Here is a 12,500-nt window from a genome sequence, read left to right as displayed (position 1 = left end):
AAGAACCAAGGTCTATATATCTATAGACCTTGTAAAGAACGAATTAAGAGTTTGCGTAGAAATATACGCACACACATACAAATAATTTATATGTACAGTAATGTTGTTACGCTACTGGTAACAAGGCTGAATCTGTCTAAAAAGAGACTGTGCGATGATAAGATTTAATACATGATAAAGGAGACAAAAACTAAAGGAAAACTTAACCTAACTTATATTTAAATAAGACTTTTATATGTAGAAATACTTAATATAAATCTAGGTTTATCTTTAAATACTCAAATCACCACATAAAAAAAAATTAATGCACAACTCCTAATAGAATAAAGTAATGACATAAAAACCAATTCCTGCGGGAGCCAATTACGAAATACTTTGAGATATTTGAATTATTATTATTACTATCCAAGCTACAACCCTAGTTGGAAAAGCAAGATGCTATAAGCCCAGGGGCTCCAACAGGGAAAAATAGCCCAGTGAGGAAAGGAAATAAGGAAATAAATAAATGAAGAGAACAAATTAACAATAAATCATTCTAAAATAAGTAACAACGTCAAAACAGACATGTCATATATAAACTATTAACAACATCAAAAACAAATATGTCATAAATAAACTATAAAAAGACTCATGTTTAATTGAATTAAACGTTTATAGTTACACAGACTCAGTGAATCTACTCTTGAAAACAAATTCCAACTTAAAACTGTTAAAGTATAGCAGCAAGAATAACAAAATGCAAACAATAACAGTTCAATACAATTACATAAATTTCAAGTACATATTGAACACAAAAAGAGACAAATATCAAGATACTTCTTAACATGTCCCTCCCCTTAAGGAGAGACAACAAGTCACAACATTGTAGATCCAAGTGACAAACTAATACTGCAGATTAGAATTTTGGTATACAGAAGCCAAAGTCAACATCTGGAAAGCATATCAGCAATGAGGTTTCATCTTAAATTTGATAAGCAATATCCCAATGTTATACAGCTGCCGGACCAAGGCCCATAGAGTTAATTTTGAAATTTTTTTATTTTACTTACAAAAGAAAGTGGATTACAGTCAGAAAAAAAAACTATACAAGAGATGGATTATCGATTAATTTTATATACAAGAGATAATTAGATGCTCTTTTTCAAGAGCATGAACGAGAGCCTAAGCTTCCTTTTCCACTGTACTCTAGGAACTGAGGCGGCTTCACTTTACTTCTGGTGTAGTACATTATCGTCACTGGTCTGCATCAAAACTGCTCCTACAGCCATATCACTAGCTTCTACTTTGATAAACAGCTTGTCGGATTCAGATTCCTTCAAAATGAAGACTTCAAGACAAAACTTCGATAGCTTCAGAGGCATGTTATAATCTGTCCACTGGCGTCAATCTTAGGGCTGGTGATATTAATCAGAGGTACAGCAACTTCTGAAAAGTTCAGAAAGAACCTCGTAATAAGATCCAGCTATACCAATAAATTCTGTACTGCCTTGTTTATAGGAGTAGGGTTGCCCGATGCAACCAACATCGGAAAAGCCGCCTGTCTCATATGTCTTGAGCCGCGGTGAAAACGATGTGGGCCAAGTGTGTGAGCGTGGCCGTTGCAAAGCCACGACCACCCAAAACAATATACCCAGCTACTGGCATTCTGTCGTTTCCTCCACCCTTCTTCTGATAGGAGGCTGATGGCTAACGACAGAACCCAATACTCGGACACGAGTGGGCGCCGATGACGACGACGATAGGAGTAGGCAATAATGTGATGCATGCAACTATCACACTTGGGTGCAATCATTCCGCTCCCGACATCCATGACCCAAGTTACAAAACTTTTCCCAATGATAGTTTTCTGCCAGGTCTTTCCTAAGGCCAAGAAACAGGTCTCACGTTCTTCTAATGTTCTTTCCAAGTACTATCGTGGACCAGTGTCATCAATGGCAACATTTCTCATCTGAAACAGAACATTAAAGGTGTTAAGGTTTCAACAGCATTTGTCATTTCAAAGGGAAGAATAGTATTGAAATTAACTACAGATATGATCCACGCAGGAACTTTCTTAGCATTTTCTGCCAAGGGTACTTTATAATATCATTTTGATAAAAAGTTAAAAATTTAGAATTTGTAACACCAATAATGAAAAATCTTATCAAAGGTTTAGTGGCATTATATATATATATATATATATATATATATATATATATATATATAAATAATAATATATATATATAAATAATAATATATATATATAAATAATAATATAATATAAATAATAATATAATATAAATAATAATATAATATAAATAATAACATAATATAAATAATAACATAATATAAATAATATAAATAATAACATAATATAAATAATAACATAATATAAATAATAACATAATATAAATAATAACATAATATAAATAATAACATAATATAAATAATAACATAATATAAATAATAATATAATATAAATAATAATATAATATAAATAATAATATAATATAAATAATAATATAATATAAATAATAATATAATATAAATAATATAATATAAATAATATAATATAAATAATATAATATAAATAATATAATATAAATAATATAAATAATATAATATAAATAATATAAATAATATAATATAATATAAATAATATAATATAATATAAATAATATAATATAATATAAATAATATAATATAATATAAATAATATAATATAATATAATATAAATAATATAATAATATAATATATATAATATAATATATATAATATAATATAATATATATAATATAATATAATATATATAATATAATATAATATAATATATATAATATAATATATATAATATATAATATACATATATACATATATACATATATACATATATACATATATACATATATATATACATATATATATATATATATATATATATATATATATATATATATATATAGGTATTAATATAAATATAAATAGTCATCAAACTCAAGGCTCACCCCTAGAGGCACTCCCTAGCTACAACACTGAGGACGCGCATTATCACCTAGTTTTCACGTTGTAAATTACGCTTATGCGATTTACTGAATAACGTCTAAAGTAAAATATATAATCAAATAGCAAAGCACTAGAAGTACTCACCATTAAACCGTAGGTAATCCAACTTTTCGAGATATAGATCCAAAGGGCACAGTATTCCGATCACAACTAAAAGATATTTGAAATCAGACTTTGACGAAAACTAGTCCGTTGATATGGCTCTATCTAATGGAGTAACAGTTAGTAGAGGTTAATTATCTGGTAACTACCTAAAGAAGGTAACAACCTGTCAAAAACTAGTCGGGTGATATCGCTCTAATAGAGTAACAGCCAGTAGAGGTTAATTATCTGGTAACTACCTAAAGAAGGTAACAATCTGTCAAAAAACTAGTCAGTTGATATCGCTCTAATAGAGTAACAGCCAGTAGAGGTTAATTATCTGGTAACGACCTAAGGAAGGTAACAACCTGTCCAAAACTAGTTGGTTGATATCGCTCTATCTAATAGAGTAACAGCCAGTAGAGGTTAATTATCTGGTTACTACCTAAGGAAGGTAACAACCTGTCAAAAACTAGTCGGTTGATATTGCTCTATCTCATATAGTAACAGCCAGTGAAGGTTAATTATCTGGTAACTACCTAAGGAAGGTAACAACCTGTCAATGTGGTAGGAGCATTTTTATTTATTTTTATTGGGGGTGGGGGGTGGGGGGGGGGGCCTAAGGTTAAATAGGACTGACGGCAGATTGTATTAACAAAATAGTACTTTATTACTTTGACGGTACTTGAAACAAAGTACAATTTGTACAGGATGACTATCGTAAAACACCGATATGCTTGTTTGGTGTATTTGCTGACGATGCTGATTCTGCTATAAACTCGTTCGCAATATCGATCAAGGCAAGGCTATAGATTTTCTAAGCCTACTTTGCATTTACTTACGATCTATTATATATATATATATATATATATATATATATATATATATATATATATATATATATATATATACTATGTGTTTTGCTAGGTCATTTATCATAACCAAAATACTATGTTAATGGTTATTTTTTCTTCTACTGTCATATGTGACTGATTTTTAGGTAAGCCGTCTTATATTTAAAGAAATTCAAAAGAAAATTCGTTGAACTTGAACAGATGCAAGCCGACTTTCACATGCCATTTTTTGTTCACTGTCTGGGTGGTTCCACGACTCTCGATTATCCTTCTGTGGTGTAGACGCCACAATTTCGTCACTAACTTTGCTATCGTAACTTTATAAGATTTTCATAAGTTTAAAGGTCACTCGCGAATAGCAGAAACAACAGTCAAGAGTCAGAGGACAATACCTTAGAGATTTACCATATACAAATATGATCAACGCCCAAGGCACCTCCCCATCAAGCTAGAACCAGGAGTACCAGGCAATGGCTGCTTATGACTCGGGTTGAGAGAACATATGGAAATGATGAGGTGGATTATGAAAAGATCACTGCTTGAAAGATTGTAAAATGATGAAATAAAAAGAATGGCAGGTGTAGTAAAGATTACAGAGATGATAAGAGTATCACAACCAAGATGGTGGGGTCATTGTTAAGGATGGAGGGTGGGGAGCGAGTGAGAAGGGCTTGGTAGGAACCTATTATGGGGAGAAGATCAAGAGGGAGGCAGAGAATTAGATGGCGAGATAAGGTGAAGGATGATATGGAGAGAAGAACTTTGGTGGAAGAGGAGGCCTTTGATAGAAGGCATTGGAGAGGGTGCATCAGGCAACCGACCCCTTGATGTACGGATAACGGTGGGAAACAACACAAAAAAGATAGGGTTGCTGTATGCTCGATGTCCTTCCAATATCTTTGCTACATTCAGTTTTTATTTGACTGTATTCAACTATGATCGTGTTTTTTTTATTTCTATTTGTTATCCTAATCAATGAGCAGTTAACGAGGGTTAATTTGATGGATATCGCAAATGCAATCGCAATAATCCAATGTTGTGTCTGTGCACTGTGATACATAGGCCTATATCCTTTACCAGACCTCTTTTTAAGAAAGTGAAGTCCAGTGTTCACTCCATATTAAGATGTTCATCACTTCTAAATTTTATTTTCTTGTCTTTACCATTCAATATCCTTAATACAATATATCTTCGACTTTTATTTCCATCTATTTCGTTCATTCTGATTTATCTAATATTTTCCTCCATGCAAACGTACGTCCCACACCATGGCTTCAGGTTCAGGTTCACGTTGAGGCTTCGTCTTTGCAACGGCTCCTCTTGTGTTTCATTTCGCACATTTCTTTTTCTACCAGGGAATTTAGGGAAACAATAAATCATCTAGGAAGAAAAGGCTACAGATTACTTCTTGTTTTATTATGAACAATGATCATTCAACAGTATATTTGGTAAATAACTTACGACACAGCTTCATCTTACGACAATACTCCAGATAAATTTTTGGTCACAGATTTACAGTTGACATTTGTTAACCTTCTACTAATAACTTTGAAGAACCTCAATTATAACCTCTATCTAATGAATTTTAACAAACGATGTAATGAGTTCAAATAGCATTAACCTTGTATATTTACCTTCGCCAATGCATTTAAAGCGATAATTTTTCTATGACAAAACATCGGTTTAGCGGAGTTTATTTTCTCCGGTAAATTGATTCATTATCGGGTGTTTATTTTCGTGTATTAGAGAGTGGCAAAGTTGAGGACGGTCTATTCTTAAGTTTAGACTCATCCTTGAGTCTTCATCTTTATTCCGCAATGTTGGTTAGAGATAATTTTATCATAGATTTTTCCCGTAGGCCTATATATTTTCACGTTTAGTACTTCATACGAATTCTCTGTAGACTTACTGTCCACTTCTATAAAAAAAGGTCTGTAACAAAGAGTGTTTTCCTCGTAGTTTTAGAGACTTTATCGTACTTATTTCTTCAAAGATGATCTGGGAGAAGGGAACTATATCCTGTAGAAACAGGGTATTTTTTTAATATACTTTAGTAGATTATCCTTGATAAATATGAAATAAATTAATATACCCAACTATCTTAATACTCTACTGAAAGGCCAATTGCCAGATAGGTATAGATTCTGGAACAACCAAGCCATATTTGTCCCATACAGGGAGAAGTAATTTACGTTGTCAAATCTACTGTATCACAGCTATCAGGTTCAGGTTCTGGGGCGAGGCATAGCCTTTACAACGGCGCCTCTAACGCTTATCTTCTTGTACTGTTTTGCCTTTTCTTCCACATTATGTTTAATACTTCTTTTTTCTTTTCTATATTTGTTTCACTAAATAAAAATAATCCTACTATTTTCTTTGGGTCTTAGTCGTATGGTTGTTGTAGCTCAATTACTTCATTCCTTTCTTTTCTATATTCCTGGCAAAATAACAAAAAATGTATCAAATCTTCCTCCTCATTTTCACAAAAATTACAGTTTATATTCCCCCCATTGTGTCTATTTACAATATTTAGTTTTAACGCTATTATGAGGAAGCTTACTTAAGTCTTTTAACCTTACCTCATTATATTATCAATATTATTTAAAAGACAGTAACTCCAGCCCTTAAGGACAATGAAAAGAATCACACAAAAAAACTGTCTTTATTATATCTCAAAATCAGGCTGCTATTATGAGGAAGCTTACTTAAGTCTTTTAACCTTACCTCATTATATTATTAATATCATTTAAAAGACGGTAACTCCAGCCCTTAAGGACAATGAAAAGAATCACAAAAAAAACTGTCTTTATTATATCTCAAAATCAGGCTGCTATTATGAGGAAGCTTACTTAAGTCTTTTAACCTTACCTCATTATATTATTAATGTTATTTAAATGTTTTTTTTTTCTTTTAATCTTTACACACAAGCTCTTGCAATTTTGCATCAATACAAAACATAAAATCATTTATATACTATGTATTTTGTTAGGTCATTTATTATAATCAAAATATTTAGTTAGAAGTTATTTTTTCTTCTACTGTCATATGTGACTGATTCTTAGGTAAGCCGTCTTATATTTAAAGAAATTCAAAAGAAAATTAGTTGAAGGACAATGAAAAGAATAAAAAAAAAACTATTGTCTTTATTATATCTCAAAATCAGGCTGCGTTCTGCGAAGTTTTCGGTACGATGCATAGAAATTGGCGTCTGCGTATAATTGCATGGAATTCCAAAAGTCGTCAGACATCGCTTGGCACTTATCATCAGGGATTAACTGCACTTCCTTCTTCATGGCCTCCGTCAACACCTACAGGAAAAAACTTTTATTAGATATTGCTGTAGATTATGGGAAAAGTCAAGTCCGTAAGTTCAGGTTCAGGTTCAGGTTCTGGGGTGAGGCATAGCCTTTACAACGGCGCCTCTTTTTGGTCTAAGAAACTGGGCCGACGGATTAGTAATAGTTCGTTTTTAACGAATTATGTAATTAGAAAATTACAATTTTTGGATTAAAAAAAATGGATGAGAGGAAAATTAAGTATAGATTATTTAACAAATTATATAGATGGACCGGAGTTTAAACATCAAAATAATTTATATTTGGTGACCACAGATTTATAGACTGCTAATTTCAGCGCGACTTCAGAATAGCTGCAAACAACGATATATGTTATTATAATATTTCCATCTTAAAAAGAATAATATTTGCGGTGATAAGGATGATAAAAAGATAATGAGAAAGACTTGGGAAAGTAGTTTAGCAAATTCAACAGACAATTCTTGTTTATTTTTATTTTCACGTTGGATTTGTTTTCTTTACATAATTACTTTCGTAAGTTTCTTAGGTGATGACGTTCATTTAGAAAAAAAAAAACCGTAATTTTAATCGGAAATTCTCCGTAAAAACATAAGTTCTCGACCATATTTCAGTAAAATACCGGCGACCGTAATTCTATTTTACTTTGTCATAATCTTTTACGGTTGGTGACCGTAATATCACTCCTTTACGTTAATATATCCGCTTTTAAAAGGGTAAAAATACTGGAATAAATGTTGCCAGATATTTACCGTTTTTTAATGCAAAATTTTAACAGTGTTTATTAAGCAATCCAGTTTTAAGACCAAATCAGTGATTAATGAGAATAATTGAGAATACATAGAACAGCTTTTTTTTTTCTTTTTTTTTATGCAAAATTTTAAGTGTTTATGAAGTGATCCAGTTTCAAGACCAAGTTAGTGAATGATAAGAATAATTGAGAATACATAGAACAGCACTATAAAATTGTGAAATACATTGTAAAATATATAAGTTTAGTAAGAAACTCTAAAATGACCTAAAATATCAGCTTTTCTCAACTTACTTGAACCTGGGACGCTCTTTCTAAAAAGTACAGTAAGTCAAATGCCACCGAGATGGTCGAAGCCACCGTTATGACGCCATGATTTCCCATGAACAGCACGTCGCTGTCTCCTGAAATGGAAAAGCAGAGTGATTTCTTCATCCTCGATGATGTTCAGTAAAGATATTACTTCTAAAATGTATAGATATCTAATATTATGCCGTATATTATTTACATTACGTACAGTTATGAACATTACATTTGCTTTATTATTATTTCGTAGAAGAATGATATTTATTTCCATTTATCTTTTCCCATTACATATACTGTAAGACCACTTTTTCATTATGCATCGTGGCAACAATGTAATTAGATGTGTCAACACTGCTTTTCTTTCCGCCATGTGCATATGGTAGTCAGTCGTTGTTCAGTGGTCACTGTATCGACAAGCATGGGCCTGCTCCCCGCTGCTTGTCACATTTATGTCCGTTTATCTTCATTATACAAGATTTTAAAGAACCTACTATTTTAAATTGTCACCCTCCATTACATTTATCACATGGATGTATGTGGCAGTATCACACACATAAAAGAATGTATAAAAGATGTGACGCTCATATGAACACGCTTTAAAGGGTTTTTAAAGGCTGCTCAAGAATGACAGAGGCAAGGGACAGTGACAATGCCCTCGAGACTGACCATATATTATTATTATTATTATTACTATCCAAGCTACAACCCTAGTTGGAAAAGCAAGATGCTATAAGCCCAGAGGCTCCAACAGGGAAAAATAGCCCAGTGAGGAAAGGAAATAAGGAAATAAATAAATGAAGAGAACAAATTAACAATAAATCATTCCAAAAAAAGTAACAACGTCAAAACAGACGTGTCACATATAAACTATTAACAACATCAAAAACAAATATGTCATAAATAAACTATAAAGACTCATGTCCGCCTGGTCAACAAAAAAGCAGTTGCTCCAACTTTGAACTTTTGAAGTTCTACTGATTCAACTACCCGATTAGGAAGATCACTCCACAACTTGGTAACAGCTGGAATAAAACTTCTAGAGTACTGCGTAGTATTAAGATCAGCGCCCAAGCCCATCTCCACCTAAGCCTAGGACCAAGAAGGATCAGGCAATGGCTGATGTTGACTTAGCAGGTAGACACATAGGCTCCCCCAAACACCCCATCATTAGCTCACAAAGATGGTGAGGTTTCAGACACTGCAAGAAACTATCGAACTCGAGCGGGACTCGAACCTCATTCTGGCAGATGGCCAGGCAAGGACGTTTCCAAAATGCCACCACAACCTCTCGTATTAAACTTTTGTCGAACTATTATGTCTTGTTTTTTTTTTTTTTTTTTCCGAACCCTGATGATGTTAGATTTAATAATAGAGTTTGGGCTATATGACCAAGCGCTGAGATCGGGGAGTCCATTCATGCAACTATGGCACAAAGAACAGCCATTGCATTATGCAGGGAAAATACAGAGGCTGTGTGTTAAACTTTTGTCGAACTATTATGTCCTGTTTTTTCCGAACCCTGGTGAAGTTAGATTTGATTTGATAATAGAGTTTGGGCTATATGACCAAGCGCTGAGATCGGGGAGTCCATTCATGCAACTTTGGCACAAAGAACAGCCATTGCATTATGCAAGGAAAGTACAGAGGTTGGACAGCCAGTTGCTGGAAATGGTAATAGAGGTAAAACTGAAGGCTAAAAAACGTAGGTGCAGATAAGGGACAGAATGGACGGTACAAAGGCCTATTAGAAATGCTCACAATGTACCGGGTGAGGGACATTGACGGTGCTATCCTCCATACAGGGAGACATTATGAAGATCATCAATGCACAGGAGTAATGATGCAAAGGCTACATATAGAATAGATCTTAGTTTAATTGTCTGGAAAATCGAACCGAACTCGCCCATTTACTAATGAAATTTACCTTCACTTACCGTAAGGACATCTATCAACCATCATAATAACTTGGAGTGGAATTGCATCCGACGTCTAATCATTTAGATAGATATGCACACACGCAGAGATTCAACCCTTCCCAACCACTCACTCTTTCCTAACTACAGTACAAACCGTTGATTCGGCAATTTGTGGGAGTGTGTGGTTTCCGAGTGTACTTCTTGAGGTACCCTCTCTCACTAGAGTATGACTACCCCCTCTCCCCACTGAGTGTGAATGGTAATATTCAGTATATATATATATATATATATATATATATATATATATATATATATATATATATACATATATATACAGTATATATATATATATACATATATATACATATATGTATATACATACATACACACACACACACACACATATATATATATATATATATATATATATATATATATATATATATATAGTGTCAGACACTTGCTCTTTATTATATAAGGGAGATTTTCGTCCAGTAAGTAAGAAAAGAAGAAGAAGAAGAAGAAGAAGAAGAAGAAGAAGAAGAAAAAGAAGAAGAAGAAGAAGAAGTAATATTCGAAATTTCACAAATAGAAAAAAAATAAAAATTACCAAATATTATTGTATGTAATTTGACTATCAAGAAATACATATCCGTAGGTTCACTAGCTTTTATACTGACTTACCTAGAACCGTCCCAAGTCTCCGGCCTTCCTCGAAGGCCAAGGCAAGGCCGCCGTAGTTGTCGTCGTAAGCAATTCTCTTGTAGAACCTCAAGGAATTCTGATGTACCATAAGGATCTCAGGACGTTTCATGCAGGCTGCAAGAAATCTCGATCTCAGTAAATTATCCTTCTTTATGCCACTACATTCTTGGCTCTCATTTCTATTTCAAGTAACCTATGATCAAAGCAATGCATTTTTGACACTAATTTTCTCTCCTAGACCTGCTACTTGGAATTTGAATAGGAAAGGCAGTGACCATAATATTTAACATTTAAGCAGTGTAAATTTTTTTTTCTCTCTCTCTCTCTCTCTCTCTCTCTCTCTCTCTCTCTCTCTCTCTCTCTCTCTCTCTCTCTCTCTCTCTCTCTGTGACTGCTTACAAAATTCATACTGCGTTTGTGGGCATACATTTCTACCCTTTTTACGGAGAGATTTAATTATTTCAAAACGGGGCACTTAAAAATTTGCCGTAAAAAAATTTAAAAATCCTGGAACAGATGTTGCCAGGATTTTACCGTTTTAGAAACTGATATATTGATGTTAAGGAGTTATATTACGGTAACCAACCCGTAAAAGATAATAACAAAGTAGGGTAAAAATTACGTTCGCCTGTATTTTACTGAAATGCGACTGAGAACAGTATATTTTTACGGAGAGTTTTCGATTAAAATTACGGTTTTTAATAGTGTATGCATGGTTTAAAAACAATAATTATGTACTGTAAGGGTGAATACAAAATAATTTTTAACGAAAAATACCACTAGTAACTTGGAGAGAATTTGAGAGCATTTGAGATCTTTTCATACACCTTTTATGAAATAATTTTGGCCTGCTGCTGCCTCCGATGCCTTAGATGCCTTAGATGACCGCGGAGGTAGCAGCAGTAGGGGATTCAGCATTATGAAGCTTCATCTGTGGTGGATAATGTGGGAGGGTGGGCTGTGGCACCCTAGCAGTACCAGCTGAACTCGGTTGAGTCCCTTGTTAGGCTGGAGGAACGTAGAGAGTAGAGGTCCCCTTTTTTGTTTTGTTTCATTTGTTGATGTCAGCTACCCCCCAAAATTGGGGGAAGTGCCTTGGTATATGTATGTATGTATTGAAATGTCTACATATTGAAAATTCTCTTCAAACTATAACTAACCTAGAGACGTGGCATAAGGTTGATGCGTATGCATTATGACAGTGGCGTTAGGTCTTATCTGCCTGATGCCCAAGTGAATGCTGGAAGCTGTGATCTCGGGCATTGTCTCGCCCTCAAGAAGACTACATTGACCATCTTTACACTCAACGCTGACAAGGTTGCTTGCTGTTACCTGAGAGCAGTGACGGATATAAGAGTAAATTGAGTAGTAATTATTAAAGGGTCTAGAGTTCTCTTGCTTGAAGGTACACTTGGGCGCTCTATTCTCTTATTTTTCTTCCTATTGTTTTATTAAAGTTTTTATAGTTTAGCTTTATAGGAGATGTTTCTTTTGATTTTGTTACTGTTCTTAGAATATTTTATTTTTCCT

General features: G+C 33.4%; 1 protein-coding gene across 1 annotated transcript in view; it reads right to left on the bottom strand.

The window, feature by feature from the left end:
• Nucleotides 1–7,106: 7,106 nt before the first annotated feature.
• LOC137616248 (putative aldolase class 2 protein RP493) overlaps nucleotides 7,107–12,500 on the bottom strand; it is a 7,178-nt gene continuing 1,784 nt past the window's right edge. The window contains exons 3-6 of the mRNA XM_068345867.1: nucleotides 12,131–12,302; nucleotides 10,950–11,084; nucleotides 8,338–8,447; nucleotides 7,107–7,286 (exon numbers count right to left, since the gene is read on the bottom strand). Of these exons, the coding sequence (XP_068201968.1) occupies nucleotides 7,125–7,286; nucleotides 8,338–8,447; nucleotides 10,950–11,084; nucleotides 12,131–12,302 (579 nt within the window). The 3' untranslated portion in view covers nucleotides 7,107–7,124. The remainder of the gene's footprint in view (nucleotides 7,287–8,337; nucleotides 8,448–10,949; nucleotides 11,085–12,130; nucleotides 12,303–12,500) is intronic.

The sequence above is a fragment of the Palaemon carinicauda genome, chromosome 22 (genome assembly GCF_036898095.1).
Source record: "Palaemon carinicauda isolate YSFRI2023 chromosome 22, ASM3689809v2, whole genome shotgun sequence".
Lineage (NCBI taxonomy): Eukaryota > Metazoa > Arthropoda > Malacostraca > Decapoda > Palaemonidae > Palaemon > Palaemon carinicauda.
This window is presented reverse-complemented; position numbering and strand designations above follow the sequence as displayed.